The 23,106-nt window shown below is 44.6% G+C and overlaps 1 protein-coding gene across 3 annotated transcripts in view; it reads right to left on the bottom strand.

The window, feature by feature from the left end:
• dse (dermatan sulfate epimerase) overlaps positions 1-23,106 on the bottom strand; it is a 98,977-nt gene that overhangs the window by 12,372 nt on the left and 63,499 nt on the right. For all 3 annotated transcript variants that reach the window (XM_080192588.1, XM_080192587.1, XM_080192589.1), the window contains one exon: positions 21,228-21,481. In XM_080192588.1, coding sequence (XP_080048714.1) covers positions 21,228-21,481 — 254 coding nt within the window. The remainder of the gene's footprint in view (positions 1-21,227; positions 21,482-23,106) is intronic.

Genomic DNA, 23,106 nt, shown 5'->3' with positions numbered 1-23,106 from the left:
AGTGGTGGCTCTCCCAACAGGGAAGTTTCAGTGGTGAGGGTTTAAAATCTGCTGGCTCCACTCAGGTCAGCAGTCGAAAGACTTCAGGGCTGACCTGCACTCTGTAGCTGCTGAGTGGCATTTTGAACGCATTGTAAATAAAGGGTGATCGATGATGCAAGACTAGCCTCAGTAAAATTATTACAGAAGTGTTTCCTAATTTCCCCCCTGTAAGGCTTGGTTCCAATCTTACACTAGTGGATGACCCCTAGTCCTAGACTTTGCATTTTTTTTCAATAAAACAGCAAGAATCAAATCAAGTAGTAAACAAATCCCTGAATCAGGAAACAATTTCCCATATAAAAGGTAGTGGCAGAAGTTGGACATTGCCCTGAAGAACTACACCAATTCAAAAAAACATGTATTCTAAAATTGCAACTTTACATTCTTAACAACAAGAGAAGCTTAGCATCAAATGAAAAAACTAATAGGAAAAGCAAGGAGAGAACAGGAAAAGAGACTGGCAGCTAATACCAAAGAGAAACCCAAGGTCAATAATACATGAATAATAAAAGGTGGTAATAGAAAGAGTAGGACCAATTATGGATATAAAGGGGACTTATGAATACTTTGCAACTGCCTTTACAAAGAAAGAAGATATTACCCAGGCTGAGGTGAGACAAGAAGTAACTGGTACACTAGAAGAATTTACAGTTGAGGAGGAGGAGATGTTAGAACAACTTATCTGTACTAAAAATTGAGAAGGTGCCAGGACTGGATCAGATGCATCCAAGGATACTGAGGGAAGTGAGAGTGGAAATTGCAGAAGCACCAGGGATAACCTTCCAGTCTTCCTTAGACACAGGGGCGGTGCCACAGGACTGGAGAATCACAAATGTTACAACCTCGTTCAAAAAGGGGTGCAAGTTTAGAGCCAGAAACTACAGATCACCCAGTTTGACTTCAGTGATAGGAAAAGTTCTGGAAACTATAGTTTGTGAGAAGATCAATAGTCACTTAGACAAGTGCAGGATGATGAAGGAAAGGCAGCGTGGATGCATTCAAGGAAAATCATGTTTAACTAACTTCTTGGAGTTTTTTGAGGAGATAATATAGAAAGTTGATAAGGACAATGCTGTTGAGTGGTATATATGGATTTTTAAAAGTCATTTGATTTGAAGATTAGAAACATTGCAAACTATAATGAGGACAATCGTGAACTTCAAAAGGACATAGATATGTTGATGGATTCGGCAGACTAGTGGCAGATTAGGCTCAATGCAGAGATGCGTGTGGTGATTCATTTTGGCAGGAAGAATATGGCGAGACAGTACAAAAGAGAAACTCTAAAAGAGGTACAGAGGGACCTTAGTGTACATGCACAAAAGCCATTGAAGATGGCAGAGAACGTTGAGAGAACAGTTAAATATATACCTTAGGCTTTATTGAGTGCAAGAGTAAAGAGTTCATATTGAACTTGCGTCAGGCACTAATTAGGTCTTATCTGAGGAAGGATGTGAAGGGACTGGAGAGAGTGCAGAGGAGATTCATGAGAATGATTCCAGGGATAAAGAACTGTAGCTGTGAGGGTGAATTTGAGATGTTGGGACTGTTTTACCTGGAGAAAAGAAAGCTCAGCAGAGACTTAACAGAGATATTCAAGATCCTGAAGAGTATAGACAGGTGTTCCCACTTAAGAAAGCATTAAGACCTAGAAGGCACAAGTCCAAAATAATTGACCAAAGGAGTAAAAGTGAAGTGAGGAGAATATTTTGACCCAGAGAGCAACTGGAGCCGGCAGTGAACCTCCTGAAGGGGTGGTGGAAGCTGGTTTGAGCAAGGTATTCAAAAAGGAACTGGATTCTATCTGCAAGGAAAGAATGTGCAAGGGTATGGGGATAAGGCAGGGGAGTGGGGCTAGGTAGAATTTTCTTTCAGAGAGGCAGTGCATACTTGGTGGACAGAATGTCTTCCTGCTGCATCGTAAAGATTCTGTGAACACAAAACAATAACTAACATATATGTCTGTGAACAGAAATTCTCAGTTCTCTTTTGAAAAAATCAGTACCAAAATACTGTCAAAAACACCATTAGATAGCAGATTGAATTAAAACAAGAACAACTCCCTACTGGTTCTGCATCCTCCAAATGCTTGCATTTTTAAAAATGTTCAACTTTATCATCTTTTGGCTTACACTGAAGTCTGAGGCTGGATTTTATGGAGTAGGTTGGAAGTGTGGGGGGGGAGTTGATGAGGAGTTGGGGTGTACAGCCAGAAACAAAGCAGACTCCCAACCACTACCCACAAACCCCAACTCAGACGGAAAGTTGGCACGTTCCCCAAGGCGCTGGCTCCTTAATCCTGAGCTTTGACAGTAAAGAGTTTGTGACCTATTAACCCTGAGAGATTCACCACAGACAGCGCCAAAGTATTCCTCACCCAAATGCACGGTGGCACAGTTGTACTGCTACTTCACAGCACCAGGGCCCCAGGTTCAATTCCAGCCTTGGGTAACTGTCTGTGTGGACTTTGCATATTCTTCCCCTGTCTGCATGGGTTTCCTCAGGTGCTCCGGTTTCCTCCCACTGTCCAAAGATGTGCAGGTTGGTGGATATGTGGGGTTATGTGCATAGGATGGGGCGGGGGGGGAGAGGGAGGTTTGGATGAGATACTCTGCTGGAGAATCAGTGCAGACCTGATGGGCCAAATGGCCTCCTTCTGCACTGTTGGGATTGTATAACTTAAACACACACACAACTCCCTTGTTAAAATAAATTAATGCCTGGGTCAAACTAATATAATGCAAACATGTAAACTAACACTAGATGGCACTATTTGACATAGATTTTTGGCTCTTGTAACTTCAATAAAGAATTTTATATGGCGTTTCTTTTGTTAATATATGTGTACGTTTGAGGAATGTGCGTATGTGTGGTCACTAATGAAGTTTTAGTGAATTGAGAGCATGTCCAGGAATCAACAAAATATATGATCAGCCCTTCCATTGATTAGTGGCCAGCCCAGGCCCTGTGCCAGCATCATGGAGTTTACACACGTGATCCTGTTGACCCACAGAGCAGCAGATGTGAGGCCTTTGGCTGCCCCTGAGATGTTACAGGAAAGCAGCAGAGACATGCCGTCCTGGCAGCTGCAAAACAGACAGCTTGCAGCAGGCCTTGCGCTTTCACTTTAACCCCCAACATCTGACGGCTTAGGTGCAGATGAAAAATAGAATATGTAGGAATCTCGAATCCCACCCCAAACTGCTCACTTCTAGATTGAAGGGAAGCGGGTAAGGGAATGGCCAAACAATCCATTCTCAGGAGGCGGATTCTTGGCTGTGTGCCCCTATTTTAAGAGGTTTTTAATTTTTCTTTTAAACTCATGTGGAAGGCTTGAATCTAAAAAGTAGGTGCACTTATAGCATTGCCTCGGGCTGGATGAAAAGTCCGCCTGCACCAACAAGCTCAATTGTTTAAACTGAAACAGGAAATGTTGGATGATCTCAGCAGGTCTGGTATCACCTGTGGAGAGAGAAGCGGAGTTAATGGGGTGAATTTTACCATCCTGCCCGCCATGGGAATCGGGACAGGCGAGGTGCAGACCATGGAAAGGTCTGTTGACCTCCGGCAGGATTTTCCGGTTTTGGAGCGAGCAAGGCTGGAAAATCCTGCCCAATGTTTCTCATCCATATGAATGTTCTTCAGAGCTAAAGAAGAGTCATATGGACTCAAAACATGTTTTTCACTCCACAGATGCTGCCTGACTTGCTGAGATTTTCCAGCATTTTCTGCTTTTATTTCAGATTTCCAGCATCCACAATATTTTATATTAAGCTTACCTGCCCATGATCAAGTGACACTCATCAAACTCCAGTCTCTGACTCACACTCTTTTCCCACCCCCCCGCCCGAGATTCTGTCCCACCTTCACACTGTAAGCCTCGACTGTGATCTCTCCCTCTCCTGCACCCCTTTCTTTCTTCCTCTCCCTTCCCCAATGGAGGCAGCCTGTCAGTCAGGTAAAATAAGCCCTGGGGTTAATTTCAGCAGCACGCTTGGACATCTGGATGGCCCAGCCAGAACTGCTCTCTCCCCATAAATACCGGGACCCATCTGTCCCAGGGGACTCATAGTCAATAGTTAAGTTTCAGCCAAAACCCATGCCCCTGTCATCAAATAGCCCGAGAGGGAGCTTTGGATTCTACAGGAGTAGTCACGGCAATAAATTAGCCTGTCCAATAAATATTTATTTTCGGAAAGAAAAAGGTGAATCGATCATCAGCCACCATGCTTAGCTGCTGGAAAGTGTGAATTGTCCTGTGAAGGGTGCCTGTTCAGGTAGAAGAGTGCTGAGTGGGGCTGTTTTAATGAGGTTAAGACTTCAAGCCATATTTTTTGAATAATCATAATTCCTAAAATTTAAAAACTGGACAACGACCTTTTAAAATAGCTGGAGCCGTGTCTTCAAACAATAAGAGCTAATCTGGCAGTATCAAGAGAGTTTGTGCCTCTTGAGTGAATACAGTTATTTTTCTTACACCAGCTAAATGTTGGAACAAGCATTTCTTGCACCCATTCCTGCCCACATCAAATTATAGAATCCATTTGGCCCAACGAGCCTGCACTGACAACAATCCTACTCGGGTCCTATCCCCACAATCCAATATATTTACCCGCCTCATCCCCTGACACGAGGGAGCAAATTAACTTGGCCAGTCAACCTAACATCTTCGGACTGTAGGAGAAACCGGAGCACTCGGGGGAAACACATGCAGACATGGGAAAGACGTGCAAACAGCACACAGAAGGTCACCCGAGGCCGGAATTGACCCCAGGTCCACAGTGCTGTGGGGCACCAGTGCTAACCATTGGGTGCCACTGTGCCTTCCTGTGCCACCCTGCTGCTGCACAGAGGATTTATTTGGTAACATGAAGTGGAGTGGAAACTCAATACAATTGGATCCCATTCCAAATTCCTCTCCCATTTCTCCAAATAACACAGCAAACAGGCCTCTGCAATGGGGGAATTGTGAGGATTGATGTTACCTTTGCAATTTTGCAAGGAAGACATTCTATTACCATTTGATCAACTAGAAAATTGCAATTTTCTTATACTCTTTGGAAACAGGAAAATTAGCATTAAAGGAGGTGAGAAATCACAGCAAATTCTCTTTAAAACTCCTGGAAATGCTCAACTTAAAAAAAAACAAGTCACTAATACTTGAAGGTCAAGGAATTCCACAATGCTTTGACCTGAAAAGTGATCAGAATTCTAATCTGCAATCACAGTTCTTTTTAACAATTAAATATACAGTGATTCCATTCATTTTCTTAAATCTGAAATCCTCAGGTGTGGGAGGTGTGTTGTCCAGATTACTTACCCAGCCTGGAGCTACAGGGATTTGACGGTTTTGGATCTCAACTGAGTAGGCAGCAAGGACAACCGCACAAAACTGGCAAGGGTCCTTTTATACATCTGCATGGAAGATCTTAAGGAAGTGATGGGAATCTGACTGGAATTTTCACTTCCCAGCCCTAACTGGAAGCCACAATCAATACCCTGCCAGGCCAATCAAGCGAAGATGAGCGTTGGAACTAAAAAAAAATGGTCCAAGAAGTTAAGCTTTAAGAAAACAAAGTTCTAACTTTCCTTGTGGTTCCTGCTCCTGCAACCCTCAACAACAATTCACATTTATACAGTGCCTTCAATGGATGTTAAAGTAGCAAAACTTCCCAGAGAGTTCTGCAGGAACATTAACAGACAAAATATGATACCAATCCAAATAAATAAGTATTGGACCAAATTAGACTGGTGATTATAAATTGACCATGGAAAGGTTCAAAGGAGTAGCAAAGATTCATGGAGATATTTAAAAAGGGAAGAAGGTTGGCGGTGCAGCAGGTAATTAAGGTGGCAATTGGAATTTTGTCCTTCATTGCTAGAGGGATGGTGTTTAAAAACATCGAGGTTATGTTGTAGCTGTATAAGTTGCTGGTGAGGCCACACCTGGAGTACTGTGTACAGTTTTGGTTTCCTTACTTGAGAAAGGATATACTGGCACTGGAGGGGGTGCAGAGGAGATTCACTAGGTTGATTCCAGAGTTGAGAAGGTTGGCTTATGAGCAGAGACTGAGTAGACTGGGGCTATAGTCATTGGAATTCAGAAGAATGAGGGGGATCTTATAGGAACATGAAGAGGATAGGTAAGATAGAAGCAGGGAAGTTGTTTCCACTGGCACGTGAAACTAGAACTAGGGGGCATAACTTCAAACTAAGGGGGTCAGATATAGTATGAGTTGAGGAGGAACTTCTTCACCTAAAGGGTTGTAAATCTGTGGAATTCCCTGCCCAGTGAAGCAGTTGAGGCTCCCTCATTGAATGTTTTTAAGGCAAAGATGAATAGATTTCTGAACAATAAAGGAATTAAGGGTTTTGATGAGCGGGCAGGTAAGTGGAGCTGAGTCCATGAAAAGATCAGCCATGATTTCACTGAATGGCGGAGTAGGCTCAAGGGGGCAGATGGCCTACTTTTTTTTAGGTTAAAGTTTATTTATTAGTCACAAGTAAGGCTTGCATTAATACTGCAATGAAGTTACTTACTGTGAAATTCCCCTAGTCGCCACACTCCGGTGCTTGTTTGGGTCAACACACCTAACCAGCATGTCTTTCAGATTGTGGGAGGAAACCAGAGCACCTGGAGGAAACCCACACAGACATGGGAGAACATACAAACTCTGCACAGACAGTGACCCAAGCTAGGAATTGAACCCAGATCCCTGGTGCTGTGAGACAGCAGTGCTAACCACTGTGCCCCTGCTTCTAGTTCTTATTTTCTTACAGGGGGTGAGATTTTAAACTCACTCCAAACCCATTATCTCACACAGAATTAAAGCCTAGTCCAAGCAATAATGAGACCATGGTGGGATTCGGCAAACTACGAGCTACTGTGAGCCAGTAAGTGGCTGAGCAAGGATGATAAGTGGATGAGACTTGATGTAAGTTTGAGTACAGGCCACAAAATAATGGATGCACTCAAGTTTACAACATTGCAAGGATGGGAGAACTGGCCAGGAGTGCATTGAAATAGTCAGTAACAGACCATCAATGGCCATCCCTCAATTCGACGATGACCCTACTCAGGGTCAGGTTTCTGCCGTGAGTCTGAAACCAATTCTTGACTCAACAGGTTGTTGGAAATATAGGGCAGAACATCCCACGGGGGTACTGCAATCCAGAATGCAAGATTTGCTTCTTTTTCTTTTCTCTGTGGCACAGCTCTGCCTCACCACTAAGACATTGTGATTCAAAGTGTGATGCAGTTTGATGGACAAGTTGTTGCCATTCTGAACAATTGGTAGCAAGCTCCTCCCAGTCATTGATTCACTTCAAGGAGAATTTTAGAGTGTCTTTGAAGTGTTTCTTTTGTCCTCTCCTACAATGTTGGCCATTTTGAGATGTGAGATAGTGGTGGGGGACGGGAGGGTTAGAGGAATTGATAGGCGGTTCTGTGGGCAAAAGCGGGACTCCAGGATGGTGGTCTGCCTCCCTGGAGCAGGGGTACAGGATGTGTCGGAGAGGGTAGAGGGAATCTTGAAGGGCCAAGGGACCCAGGCGGATGTAATTATACATGTAGGAGAGAAGGACATAGGAAGGAAGAGTAGGGGGGGAAATATGTACGCAGTTCAGGGAGTTGGGAGCCAGGCTGAAGTGTAGGGCCTCCAGGGTGGTGATCTCTGGGCTGCTGCCAGTGCCCAGCAATAGCAGGGATAAGAATAATGAGATCCTGCAGCTGAATGTGTGGCTGAGGGATTGGTGCAGGACAGAGGGTTTTAGTTTTGTTGACCATTGGGAAGTCTTTGCAAAGGAAGGGCACTTCTATAAGAGGGATAGGGAACACTTAAATGGGAAGGGGACACATATTTTAGCTGGGAGGTTGGCTGGAGTGTTTAGGCAGAGTTTAAACTAGTATGGAGGGGGGGTGGGGAGGAGAGAGACAGCTCAGGCACTAGGAGTGAGTTAGAGGTCAGGGTAAGTCTAGATGATAGGAAAATCTCCCAGGAGAAAGAGGATCCGAGAGGGCCTGAGGGTCTTAGGTGCATCTGTTTTAATGCGAGGACTGTGACGGGAAAGTCGGATGAACTTAGGGCCTTGATGTTCGCGAGGAATTTAGATGTGGTGGCAGTGACAGAGGTGGTTAAAGGAGGGGCAGGACTGGCAGCTAATTATTCCAGGGTATAAGTGTTTTAGGTGTGATAGAGGAGGGGGAGTGGTGCTCTTAGTTGGGGAGCAGATCACAGCGGTGCAGAGGGAGGATAACATGGAGGGGTTGGAACTTGAGTGTCTGTGGGTGGAGTTGAGGAATAGGAAGGGGGCCATTACTATGCTAGGAGTGTACTATAGGCCGCCCGATAGCCCACGGGCAGTGGAAGAGGGTATATGTAGGGACATTTTGGATAAGTGTAGGAAGAACAGGGTTGTTGTAGTGGGAGATTTTAATCTCCCTGGGGTGGATTGGAAGGTGCCTTGAGGTGGGGGGTCTGATGGGGAGGAATTCATAAGATGTGTATTGGAAGGATCCTTGCAACAGTATGTAGATAGCCCGACTAGAGAGGGGGCGATACTGGATTTAGTTCTGGGAAATGAGCCGGGTCAGGTGGTTGAGGTTGCAGTAGGTGAACATGTGGCTAATAGTGACCACAACTCCATCTACTTTAGGATACGAATGGAAAAAGATGAGAGCTGTCCTAAGGGGAGGGTGCTAAATTGGGGGAAGGCTAGATAAGAACATAAGAACATAAGAAATAGGAGCAGGAGTAGGCCATCTGGCCCTTCGAGCCTGCCCCGCCATTCAATAAGATCATGGCTGATCTGTCGTGGCTCAGTTCCACATTCCCACCCTCTCCCCATAACCCTTAATCCCCTCTCTTATCAAAAACCCATCAACCTGCATCTTAAAAATATTTAGCGAGGTAGCCTCCACCACTTCAACAGGCAGAGAATTCCAGAGATTCACCACCCTTTGAGTGAAGAAGTTCTTCCTCAACTCCATTCTAAACCGCCCCCCCTTTATCTTGAGGCTGTGTCCCCTAGTCCTACTGTCCTTTCTGAGCGGGAAGAGTCTCTCCACCTCTATCCTATCCATCCCATTCATCATCTTATACGTCTCAATGAGATCTCCCCTCATTCTTCTAAACTCTAACGAGTACAAGCCTAGTTTATTCAGCCTCTCCTCATAGCTCAACCCCCGCAACTCTGGCATCAGCCTAGTAAACCTCCTCTGCACTCCCTCCAAGGCCAAAATATCCTTGCGTAAGTACGGCGCCCAAAACTGCACACAGTACTCCAGCTGCGGCCTCACCAATGCCCTATACAGCTGCAGCAAGACCTCCCTACTTTTATATTCAATCCCCCTCGCTATGAAGGCCAGCATCCCATTTGCCTTCCTGACCACCTGCTGCACCTGCAAGCTGGGTTTTTGCGACTCATGCACAAGGACCCCGAGGTCCGTCTGCACCGCCGCCTGCTGCAGTTTTTCTCCACGTAAGTAATAATCCTTCCTATCATTATTCCTACCATAGTGGACCACCTCGCACTTGCCAACATTAAATTCCATTTGCCAGTTCCTGGCCCATTCGCCCAGCCTATCTAGATCCTTCTACAGACTCTCCACACCCTCCACGCAATTTGCCGTTCCACCAATCTTGGTGTCATCAGCAAATTTTGACACCATACACTCGATTCCCTCCTCCAGATCATCTATATAAATGGTAAATAGCTGAGGCCCCAGCACCGACCCCTGAGGCACTCCACTAGTCACCAACCGCCAATCCGAATAGCACCCATTGACCCCTACTCTCTGCCTCCTATTTGACAACCAGTCCTCTATCCACGCTAACACCCTACCCCCAACTCCATGTCCCCTGACCTTCTGCAAGAACCTCTTGTGAGGTACCTTGTCAAACGCCTTCTGAAAATCAAGAAAGACCACATCCACCGGCTCTCCTCTATCCACCGCCCTAGACACATCCTCATAGAACTCCAGTAAATTTGTCAGACACAACTTCCCCTTAACGAAACCATGCTGCGTCTGCTCTATCAAGCAATTCCCCTCAAGATGCCTCGCTATTTCCTCCTTGATGACGGATTCTAACATTTTACCTACAACAGACGTTAAACTAACCGGCCTATAATTCCCCGCATTTTGCCTGGCACCCTTCTTAAACAACAGCGTAACATTAGCCGCTTTCCAATCTTCCGGCACTTCCCCGGAATCCAGCGACGTCTGGAAAATAACCACCAAGGCATCCACTATCACCTCCGCCATTTCCTTCAGAACCCTCGGATGCATTCCATCCGGTCCTGAGGATTTGTCCACAATCAGCCCCTCCAGTCTGTCGAGCACCGCCTCTCTAGTAACAGTAATGTCATTGAGACCCTCCAGTCCTACCACCTTTCCATCACTAACACCTGGCAAATTATTCACGTCCTCCTCCGTGAAGACCAAAACAAAAAAGTTATTCAAGGCCTCAGCCATTTCCCCATCCCCTACCACTAAGTCCCCCCTCTCATCCTCTAAGGGTCCAACGTTCACCCTAGCCAGCATCTTCCTTTTTATATACTTATAAAAACTCTTGCTATCCTTTTTTATATTAAGCGCCAGGCCAGCTTCATAGTTTCTCCTACCCTTCCTTATCAACTTCTTTGTCAATCTTTGTTGACATTGAAACCTCTCCCAATCCTCTTCTTGCCCACTACTCTTAGATACTCTAAACGCCTCCACTTTTAATTTAATACTTCCCTTCACCTCCTTCGTTATCCACGGCTTATTACCTCTCCTCCTACAGTCCTTTTTGACCATCAGAATAAATTTCTGCTGAGCACCAAGAAAGATCTCCTTAAAAATCCTTCACTGCTCCTCAGCAGACCTACCTTCCAACGCGCTCCCCCAGTCCACATTCGCCAATTCCTCTCTCATCCTACCGTACTCCCCTCTGTTCCAACAAAGGACACGCGTCCGGGAACCCACTTTGTCCTCCTCCATCTGCACCAGGAACTCCACCATACAATGATCACTCTCCCCAAGAGGATCCTTCACCGCAAGGTCCCTGATTCTACCCGCCTCATTACATAACACCAGATCCAAGATAGCTCGCTCCCTCGTCGGCTCCAACACACACTGTTCAAGGAAACTATCCCGGCAGCATTCCAAGAACTCCTCCTCGAGCCCACCTCGTCCAACATGGGTCGACCAATCAATATTCAGATTGAAATCCCCCATAACTACGGCCGTCCCAATCCTGCACGCTGCACTTATTTGCGCATTAACAGCCCGCCCCACCTCCAGGTCATTATTCGGGGGCCTATAGACGACACCCACCAGCGTCTTCCTCCCTTTGCTGTTCCTAATCTCTACCCACAACGGTTCCACCTTCTGCTCCTTGGCTCCAGTATCATCCCTTGCTACCACCCTGATGCTATCCTTAATCAGCAGAGCTACGCCCCCCCCCCCACTTTTCCCTCCCGCCTATCCTTCCTAAACACTTGATACCCCTGGACATTCAGCTCCCAGTCCCTGTCACCCTGCAGCCACATCTCTGTAATGGCCACCAGATCATATCCATTTGTGTCGATCTGCGCCACCAGCTCATCCACTTTATTCCGAATGCTTCGTGCATTCAGATAAAGTGCCTTCATCCTAGCCTTCCCCTGGACCCTATTCATACTCACGCCCCCTACTCCCTTTATTATTGGGACATCCTCGGCCTCCACCCTTACCTGTACCCTCTCCTTAACTTTAGGCCTCGTAATGTCACCTACCGTCGCACCCTCCCCCCCCAATTAGTTTAAAGCCCTGTCTACAGTCCTCTTTACACGATTCGCCAGGACTCTGGTCCCAGCACAGTTCAGACCAACCCCATCCCGCCCGAACAAGTCCCACCTACCCCAATACTGATGCCAATGCCCCATAAATTCAAACCCATTCCTCCCACACCAATCCCTGAGCCACCCATTCACTTCCTTAATCCTGTCAACCCTACGCCCGTCTGCACTCGGTTCAGGCAGTAGCCCAGAGATAACCACCTTGTCGGTTCTACTTTTTAATTCCATTCCCAGCTTTTCATACTCCCTCCCCAGATCCTCAGTCCGCACTTTGCCTACGTTGCTGGCACCCACATGTACCACAACGACCGGATTCTCACCCTCCCACTCCAGGTTCCTCTGCAGCCCGGATGCGACATCCTGTACCCGAGCACCAGGCAGACAACACACCCTTCTGTGCACTTTGTCATTGTGACAAAGGACAGTGTCAATATCCTTCACCCCACTATCCCCAACTACTACTACGTTCCTTTTCACCTTCTCTTTGCGTATGCCCTGCTGCATCACCGTACCGTGCGCAGTTTGTTCACCGACCTCACCTCCCTCATCCTCGTCCACATTGGAAGCAAGAACCTCAAACCTGTTATGCAGATTGAGATGCTGAGGCCTCCGCTCCCCACCCCCCTTCTTCCTCTCTCCACCCCCCTTCCTCATTCCCCCCTTCCTCACTTGCACCCCATTGACAATGGCACCCTCCCTCCCCCTGATGAGCCTCAGCGTCCGTAGCTCAGAGGCCAGCTCGTCTACCTTGAGCTGGAGCTCCTCCAGCAACCTGCACTTACTGCAGACATGGTCACTGGGAAGGACCCTGGGGTCCACCAGTTCCCACATCATACAGAAACAACACATCACATGCCCCTCCATTATTCACTGTAGTAGTTTTGAAAATTTCCACACGAACTTACCTGGCCCTTTTTCCCCGCAAGCCCTTTTGATCTTAAGCCCTAGTAGCTCACTCTGCTTCCCTCTCACTCCACTGCCTGCTCCAACGCTGCCCGCTGTCTACACCAGGCCTCCTTTTAAACCTGGCGCTGATTTAAAGCTTGCTCCCCCTCAACTCCCTTCTAACCACTCCCTCAGAATTCTTAAAGCGGTAAATACAAAAAGCCCACAAAAATGCTTTTAAATGATTTAAACAGTTCTACAAGGTTAGTTCTTACTACAAAGTGCTTTAAACTTATTTAAACAGGTTTTTAACAGGTAGTTTCTTATGTCTCCCTGCTCCTTCATACAGCCGGATTAGGCAGGAGCTTAGGGATACAGACTGGGATAGGCTGTTGGAAGGCAAGACCACGTTAGGCATGTGGGAGTCTTTCAAGGGAAAACTGCAAAGGGTGCAGGAAAGGCATGTGCCGGTTAGGAGAAAGGATGGGAAAGGTAGGATTAGGGAACCGTGGATTACTAGAGATACAGAAGACCTGGTTAGGAAGAAGCGAGAGGTGTATGTCAGGTCTAAGCAGCTGGGAACGGAGAGAGCGTTGGAGGAATACAGAGAGAGTAGAAGGGATCTCAAACGGGGAGCTACGAGAGCAAAGAGGGGGCATGAGATGGCTTTGGTAGGTAGGGTTAAGGAGAATCCAAAGGCGTTTTATTCCTATCTTAAGAACAAAAGGGTGGCTAGGGGTAAAATCGGCCCTCTCAGGGACAGACGTGGGGAATTGTGCTTAGAGGCAGAGGGAATGGGGGAGATCCTGAATGAATACTTTGCATCGGTATTCACAAAGGAGAGGGGCTTGATGTCTAGTACGGTCATTCAGGGAGCGGTAGACCAATTGAAAGATCTATCAATTATGAGGGAAGAAGTGTTAGGGCTTTTAGATGGCATTAAAACTGATAAATCTCCAGGGCCCGATTGCATTTATCCTAGGCTGCTTAGAGAGGCGAGGGATGAGATTGCTGGGCCTCTGACGCGAATCTTTGTCTCTTCTTTGGACACAGGTGAGGTCCCAGAGGACTGGAGGATAGCGAACGTGGTACCGTTGTTTAAAAAGGGTAGGAGGGATAGCCCGGGTAACTATAGGCCAGTGAGCTTAACGTCAGTGGTAGGTAAGTTGATGGAGAGGATTCTTAGGGATAGGATGTATGCGCACTTAGAGCGTTGCAATCTGATTAAGGATACGCAGCATGGCTTTGTCAAGGGGAAGTCTTGCCTTACAAATCTGGTATAATTCTTTGAGGAGGTGACAAAAACGGTCGACAAAGGACGAGCCGTTGATATCGTCTATATGGATTTCAGTAAGGCGTTTGACAAAGTCCCTCATGGTAGGTCGGTACAGAAGACTAAAGCTCATGGGATATGTGGTCAGATATCTGGATGGGTAGAGAACTAGCTTGCAAAGAACAGTCAGAGAGTAGTAGTGGAGGGGTCTTTTTCTAGCTGGAGGTCTGTCACTAGTGGTGTGCCGCAGGGCTCAGTACTGGGACCTCTTTGTAGTGTATATAAATGATTTGGAAGAGGGAGTAGGTGGTGTGATCAGCAAATTTGCTGATGACACCAAGATGGCTGGATTGGCGGGCAGTGACGAGCAGTGTCTGGCAATACAACGGGATACTGATAGGCTGGTTGATTGGACAGATACATGGCAAATGGAGTTTAATCCGGATAAATGTGAGGTGATGCATTTTGGCCAAAGGGCCTGTTTCCCAGGCTGATTTTGTTCTTTGTTCTTTGAAGAAACAGGGGTTGGTGGCAAAGATGTATCCAATCCATCAAAGTTGATGTTTCAGGAGTTTTGTCTCAATGTTTGTGGAACTAGATTCCAATAGGATATTAGTAGTTCTTTAAGTGATTTCTCACTGAATCAGGAACGTGCCGAGGTGGGTGGCCATTGGTGGGACAGGAAGATCCTGCAGGTGGGATGGACCGGAGAGTTTTGGCCAATATCAGAGGTTTCTCTGACAGGTCTAAAGCCTCATTGTGCCTTCAAGAGTATTTCCTTAGTCATGGGCAGTTGACGGTTCAGGAGAATGTTTGTCAGAGTTTGCCCTGCTACAGGCAAATGGAATACGCCTCAACAGTTCCCAGAAAATTACTTACTTTTCTTCATGATCACAATTGTTGTATTCCTCAAGTAATGTGGAGCGGTGGGGGAAGGGAGAGTAGTATTTTTCCCTCCCAAATCCATACATTGAGCACATAGAAGCCGAATGCAACTAAAAGTTGATCAGTTTTGAAGATGTCATTTGGACTGCCATTAGGGTGCTAGCTTTGTTGTTTTCTTTCCATTTGACTGCTTGTTGCAGCTCTCATTGATGGTGATTCACCCATAGATTCTGCCAAAGGATACCGGGCAGGGGAGGTGGTTGATATTTGGCAGGGATAGATGGGAAATCAGTGTATACAAATATGATGGATTAAATGGACTTGATGAAAATTGATGGGCGTGCTGGCCAAGAGTGCATTGGAATAGTCAATAACAGAAAAAACACATGGATGAGGGTTTCAGTCGCAGCTGGGGTGAGTCAGGATTGGAGTTAAGTGATGTAATGGCCCTTTGATAAAACATTAAGCCTCCCCCAGCATGAGATTGTGAATCCCAGCATGTCACATATGGGGGTGGATTGATTAGCAATATCTGGGACATGTGATTTTGCAAAAATTTCATCCTAAAACAAGAGCGTATTTAGCCAGTGTTAAATTCAAGCTGGCCATTAAAATCACATTAATATTTGTGATTTCCCACCAGAAGCCCCAAGCAGTTAAAATCAAGTGCGGATATATCATAGAATCACAGAAATCCTACAACGCAGAAAGAGGCCATTCGGCCTATCAAATCTGCACCAACCCTCCACAAGAACATCTTATCCAGGCCCTATTCCTGTAATCCCATGTATTTATCCCACTAATCACCCTAACCTACACATTGTGGGACACTAAGGGGCAATTTAGCATGGCCAATCCACCTAACCCGCACCCAGAGGAAATACCAACGTGGAGAGAATGGACTCCACAGATATATGTTATGCAATATATTTATTTCAACCTCAATTATTGTGTTTTCTAGAATTTTCTGGGTTTTTTTGGACAAACATGACTGGATTTATCATTATAATAAATACTGCTTGGAGAGTGTAGACCAAAGAGTCACAGTGTCAGGATAAGGAACTGTCCCTTTCGGATGAAAAGTGGGATAAATGTTTTCACTCAGAGAATTATGAAGTTAAGCATTATGTAATAAGTCAATGCTCAAAATATTTACTGGAAACTCATCTGGAACATTTTCATTTTACACTCAAGTTTATTTCTCTGATTCACATAAACAATTATTGTTCGTACAAAACCTTGCCAAAAATTTTAAAAAGGATTTGAAGGTTTTTCCTTTTGCATGCTCAGGAAAGTAAGATACATCAATGGAGATGGAAAAAATTACAGCCTGTCAAGCCACAATTTCCTAAGATACACTCTTCGTGAGAATTAGATTGTAAAACTACCCCAATCAGTCACAATAGAAACTGCAGTTCAAGGAAGTCTCACCTTATGACTCTTGCTGATGTAATTCACCCCCCCAACCACACACACACACACATGCGCGTACATACACACACAGGAAACAGATCGGTTAAAAATGTATCTCCAAGTAGGAGAACTCACATCTTAAGGAAAAGTTCCTACATTTCATAATCACATTACTAACCTCCATACTATAAGTGAAACGGCTATGCCTAGAGGTTGTGAGAGAAAGGAGAATGTCCTGAAGTGACATCTGAGGGCAAATCTCACAAAAGTGCGCTCTTAAGAAAAGCTCTGTGCACGAGAAGCAGGTATCAGGAATTCAGACAAAACAGAATGGGGGGTGGGGGGTTGCTGGGGAGACAAGAAATCCTGTGGCATCTACTGATCATCACACATGATTTTATTCATCGTGGGACATAGGCACCACTGGCTAGGTCAGCATTTATTCCCATCCCTAGCTGCCTTGGAGAAGGTGGTGGCGAGCTGTCTTCTTGAAATGCTGTACTCCACATGCTGTGGATTCACCCCCAATGCTGTTGGGGAGGGAATTCCAAGATTTTGACACAGCGACTGTAAAGGAACAACAATATATTTCCACGTCAGGATGCTGAGTGGCTTGAAGGGGAACTGGAAGGGTAGTATTCCCACATTTTTGCTGTCTTTGTCCTTCTAGATGGAAGTGGCAGTGGGGTTGGAAGGTGCTGTCTAAGGATCTTTGGTGAATTGCTGTAGTGCATCTTGTAGATGGTGGTGGAGGATATGGATATTTGCGGATGTGGTGCTAATCACAATCTGCTACATGTTTGGGCAGTCAATATGCTGTATTGATTTGCTATATTAACCCGCACTGTTCCAATAAACAGTCAATCACATTGGAATTGGATGGTAGAATAGCAAGTACATTTAATATTGAGATAAGGTAAGTTGATTGAAAATATGTTCCACAAATGGTATATCGTTAAACTAAGTGGAACAAAGGCAGATTTGAATATGTTAGTTGACTGAACATTGCAAGCCAGCAATGTATTGTTTCACCCCTGTCACTGAAAGCAGGAAATGGAAATGGAATGGACACAAAGCAATTTTTAAAAAAGATGCCACATAGGTGGCACGGTCCATCAAGTTTTCTATCGTTTAAATGAACTGACAGAAAATAAAGCATTGAGACAGCAGTGCTCAGCAACTCCTTGCAGCTACTTTTCTCAATGCACTGCTCCCACGCCCAGCAAAAACAAGAAAATCTGTCACTTAGTACGGAGCCAAGAAAACCAAGGCGAGATTTTCCAAGCTCTCCACGGCATGTTTTCTAGTGGCAGAGGCAGTTCACCACTGGCCACCAGTGGGATCTTCTGGTCCTACCAATGTCTACAAGCGTTCGCAGGGATCATTCCCTCCGTCACCATGGAAGCAAAGAAAACATCTGGGAGGAGGGCTGGTTGGGAATCGCCATCAGCAAGACCAGAAGATCCTGCCACGGGGAAGGACCAGAAAATTCAATCCCAAGTCTGAGAGAGCAGCCTACTGTATCATGGCTGAATACTCAGTGCTACGATACATGAGGTTGGTACAAACCTGTTTAGCATTTGGCAGCATGTCCTCACAGTAAGTGCTTCAGTCCCTGATGAATCAGAGTATCTACAAAACAAAGTTCCTCCTATTAACTTTATGCCTATAAGATCAGTTGTGTTGCCTAACCGTTCCCTCCATTGTTCCTCCTCTACTTGCTGAAGTCATCTCAGTAAATGGACTAAGATTGAGAATGTTCCCAAAGCAAAGAAGTGTCAAAACACTAGAAACGGGAATTTCCTTGGATCTGAATCCAGCTCTGAACTGTCAGTTTCTCAGAAGTACGACATATTCCACCACTGATGTGGGGAATTGTGGTTTCTGCTGCACTTCTGTCACAGTTACTTCCTCAGAACTTATGTGGAAATTTCTTGCCAAATCCCAAAATAACAGCATGCTGACTGAGGAGGAGGAAAGACAGTAAAACAAGGGTTGGGGGAAGGAAACTTTAATATATTGATGATTCTCAAAGGCCTCTTTAAATGCACTAAAATGACGAGTCATTTGCTGTCCTGGATGAATAATATAGATGGATGGGCTTGTGACTCAGTGCTATTTGGATGCAAACGCCAGGCAATAGCCTAACTGACAGCATTAGGACCTCACTTGAATTTTGGAACTGAGAAACTATCAAGCATTTACTTTGATTTGATTTATTATTGTCACATGCAGTGAAAAGTATTGTTTCTTGCGAGCTATACATACAAAGCATACTGTTCATAGAGAAGAAAATGAGAGAGTGCAGAATGTAGTGATACAATCATAGCTACGGTGTAGAGAAAGGTCAACTTATTGCAAGTTAAGTCCATTCAAAAATCTAACAGCAGCAGGGCAGAAACTCTTCTCGAGTTGGTTGGCACGCGACCTCAGACTTTTGTATCTTTTCCCGAAGGAAGAAGATGGAAGAAAGAATTTCCGGGCTGCATGGGGTCCTTAATTATGCTGGCTGCTTTGCTGGGGCAGTGGGAAGTGTAGACAGAGTCAATGGATGGGAGGCTGGTTTGCGTGATGGATTGAGCTACATTCACCAACTTTCGTAGTGCCTTGCAGTCTTGGGCAGAGCAGGAGCCATACCAAGCTGTGATACAACCAGAAAGAACGCTTTCTATGGTGCACCTGTAAAAGTTGATGAGAGCCATAGCTGACATGTCAAATTTCCTTCGTCTTCTGAGAAAGTAGAACATGACAGGTTGTTGGTGATCTGAACACCTAAAAACGTGAAGCTCTCGACCCTTTCTACTTCGTCCCCATCGATGTAGACAGGGGCATGTTCTCCTTTATGCTCCCTTTACAGTCATACTTAAAAACCCAAATCAGGAAACAAAGTTGGAAGCTAAATTGGAAGGCATCCAGCATAAGCAATTGCTGATGGTATTGCTAATCAATTTCATCCATTTCGTATCCATTTCTCGGATGTAATTGATCCAAAAAGTTACCATCATCTTATGCAATAAAATGTGGAATCAATTGAAATATTTAAAAGGAAAGTAAATACAAGGCAGAGTTAGCTCCTAATGCTTGCTGAATGATAATCCCCACATTTGATTCAATTAGAGGAACAAGAAATGAAATACAAGTGGTGGAGGTCCAAATTAAAATGCAGAAAATGGTGGAAATACTCAGCAGGTCCAACAACATGTGACAAGAGACGTAAATTTCAGGCTAATGGTCTTTCATCAGAACTTACCCAGCCAGTGAGTGTAAGCATGAGTGAGTGTGTGCAAGAGTGAGTGACTGAGGCTGAGTGAGTGTGACAGTGAATGAGTGTAAGAGTGAGTGAGTGTGAGCATGAGTGAGTGCATGTAAGAGTGAGTGACTGAGGCTGTGAGTGAGTGTGATAGTGAGTGAGTGTAAGAGTAACTGAGTATGAGACCAAGTGAGTGAGTGTAAGAATGCTATAAGAGTGAGTGAGGATGGGTGAGTAGGAGAACCCCAAGTGATGTGGACATGTGGTTTTATTAAAATTAATTATTCATTTGTTAAAATGATCAATTGAGTGCTTTAATATCAATTTTTTCAGCAAGTATTTATGTTTTCTTCATACCTTACTTTTTTTTTGAAATTCATGTATAATATTATGTCAAACCAGACCTCAGGCAGTTGCTGCTGGCTATCTTGCTGAAGGGGAGTGAGGGATCACAAAAGTCTAACTGTTTTTCATGAGGCTGGAAAAAAAGGGTTAGTTGTCCTCGAATAGAAATGGGAAGAATTGGAAATGCTCAGAACATCTGGCAGCATCTGTCCAGAAAGAAACTGAAGTCAATCACCCTTCACCAGAACTGGTGTCGATCATAGAGCTGAAACTTTGATTTTAGAATCCTAGAATGTAGGAAGAGGCCATTTGGCCCATCAAGTCTGTATCGATTTCCACTACTTTGCTCTCCTAATACATGTTCCATGCTGGGCTTTTATGAGTGCGGTTAAGTTTCACTGTAAAATGAGAAAATACCTATCCATCCACGCAAAGTGTAATTTTTCTGTTAACAAAGTCCACTCGTTTGGATAGAAGTAGCAGGTTACTGAAAGTGATTCAGCCACTGCTAAATTACTGGGAGGTTTTTGCTTTTTTTAACACTTACAAGTGAAACCAGAACTCATGCACCAATACAATTTGTCACTGTTAGATTATGATACTCTCATTTCATAGAATCCTACAGTGCAGAAGGAGGCCATTCAGCCTATCAAATTTGCACTAACCACAATCCCACCCAAACTCTTTCCTCATAACTGCATGCATTTACCCTAGCTAGTCCCTCTGACACTAAGGAGCAACTTAGCATGGCCAGTCCACCTAATCCACGCATCTTTGGACAGTGGGAGGAAACTGGAGCACCTGGAGGAAACCCACACAGACATGGGGAGAATGTGCAAACGCTACACAGACATTGACCCAGGCTGGGAATTGAACCTGGGTGCCTGGTGCTGTGAGGCAGTAGTGCTAACCACTGTGCCACCGTGCTGCCCACACTGCGATTTGGTGATTGGGAGGTTCAAGTCTCTTGGATGCTGTCCGGATGTTTAATAGGGCCACAAAGTAGGATAAAAAAGCTAAAAAGTTTTGCCAAATCTATATAAAACAATACAACTCCATTATGAACATGGTTCCCAAGTCTGGCCACGTGTGAGGAGGAGGATTAAAAGGTGGAGGGGGTGAATAAGGGGTCTGGGAATGGGAGAAGAATTCAGCCCAAATTTCTCTCCCTGGGCCTGGAGCAAGAGCTGGAAACTGGGATTCAGCAAGATAGCCCGTTTGCATCTTTCTCGGTTTTTATTGCCACTGACTGCACAAGAAAATTTGTAACTTTCCAGGTACCAATCCACATTTTTAAATATCAGCTTTGCATACCTTGATTCATGAGAATGAGGCTCCCTGTCAACAAGGCCACACAGTTAGTTGGTTGATGGTTGTGAAGATATTGAAATCCCCATCCACGGCTGTAAGACTTTTCATACATGTAGCGAGAGGCATCAGCGATGACCTCCAGGTATCTTTCCTGTTGACTTCTGTTCAGATGTTCATACAAGAAATCATATGCAGTGGCAAAGCTCACCAGTGAGTGAGCTAGTGGAACCTCATCCCACGGAGCATCTTTCACCAGCCTTAGGAGAGAAGAAAATGTTATTAGCACATTGAAGCGTACAAACGTCAAGCACTTAAAAGTTACTTGTCTCCTTTAATGAATAAAATTGGCATTGTTAGCTACTGTTCCGAACAGCTCAGTCAAAAGTAAGCTTTGGGATGTCTTGTTTGCAATGTGGCAAATTAAAGGTAATAATAAATATTCAAGCTGACACAACAGGAGTGACTCACAACTTCAAGTTCTCTAAAACTTAGGGTTTCTCTCATCCACTACCTACTATTGTAGCTTGAGTTATTATTTTAGGAGATAAATCGACTGACAATGACTCAAGACAGGATTCGAACCCAGATCTCTGGTGCTGTGAGACAGCAGCGCTAACCACTGTGCCACCATGCTGCCCCACAGATGCCATATAATATTGATAGATGCAGAGGTTGGGTGAGAGAATATTCTGGAAGAGGCAGCACACTAAAATTAAAATTGCATCAGCATCATTAAAGACTGCTTTGAATAGTACAGCATCTCTATAACACTGACTTGGGTGACACATGAAGAGCTGAATAGGAACAATTTTATTGGTTTCTCCAATAGTGAAGAAATCATGAATAGTGTGCATTGTACCTCAGGCTGTGGCTATTATAGCTGTGCTGCAGTCAGCCAATGCAGATCATAAATCAGATTTTATAATAAATTTACACTGAATCAAGAGTCAAATTACTCAATATAGATCTTGCGGAAAGGGCTGCAAATTGCACACTGTCTGTTTGCACCACTGTAGTAGACCCAAGTTAGTGTTATAGAGATGCTGTACTATTTAAAGCTGCCTGTGGATGATGGAATTTTAATTTTAGTGTGCTACCTGGTCCAGAATATTCTCTTACCCTAACTCCATTTCAATCAATATATATGTTCATCCATGCCAGAATGGTGGAAGAGAATACATTAGAAAAGTACAAGGGGATGTGTTAGAAAGGCAAAATACCTTGCCTTAGCTCAGTGTGAAATATACTCTCCTTTTAGTCTCTCGCATAAATCTAATAATTACACTTCACCAAAAAATGTTATCATGACTCAGTAGCTAATACTATTTAATTCCATTCAGTGCAGAATCCATCAAAAAATTCTCTAAGAAATGTTTTACTTCCCCTGGAATTCATGTACGTCTTTGTTTTCTCAGATTACATTTCAAATAAATTCTCGAATTCTCAAAATTCCCTGAGTACCAGCTCCTCATTATCTCAGGTATGAACGCCTACCTTACCCTCCTACTTACATTACGTGCAAACCTTCAGGCATCCAAGTTTCTCACAGGAATTTAGACCAGCCTATGAATTATTGAATCTCTTGGTTGATGGAGGAGGTTTCCAAGAGTCAGCACTTGTGTTTTGTTTGCTCAACTTAAATGATATTTTGAACACAGTACAGCTTTCTGTGGGCCTGCACGGAATTAACACATAATTTGCGCAAAATTCCATTACCTACGATGGGTCTACAGGCAACCAACTTAAAATATTTGCTTAATTGGCTATGATTAGAGAATCAATTCACAAGTACAGGGGATTTTCATTTAAAACCAAGTGTCAGCTCCAATTTATTGACCCATAACTTTCAGAGTTTTTTTTATTCATTCGTGGGACATGGACA

The sequence above is a fragment of the Carcharhinus amblyrhynchos genome, chromosome 7 (genome assembly GCF_965287045.1).
Source record: "Carcharhinus amblyrhynchos chromosome 7, sCarAmb.v2.hapA, whole genome shotgun sequence".
In the NCBI taxonomy this organism is placed as follows: Eukaryota; Metazoa; Chordata; class Chondrichthyes; order Carcharhiniformes; family Carcharhinidae; genus Carcharhinus; species Carcharhinus amblyrhynchos.
This window is presented reverse-complemented; position numbering and strand designations above follow the sequence as displayed.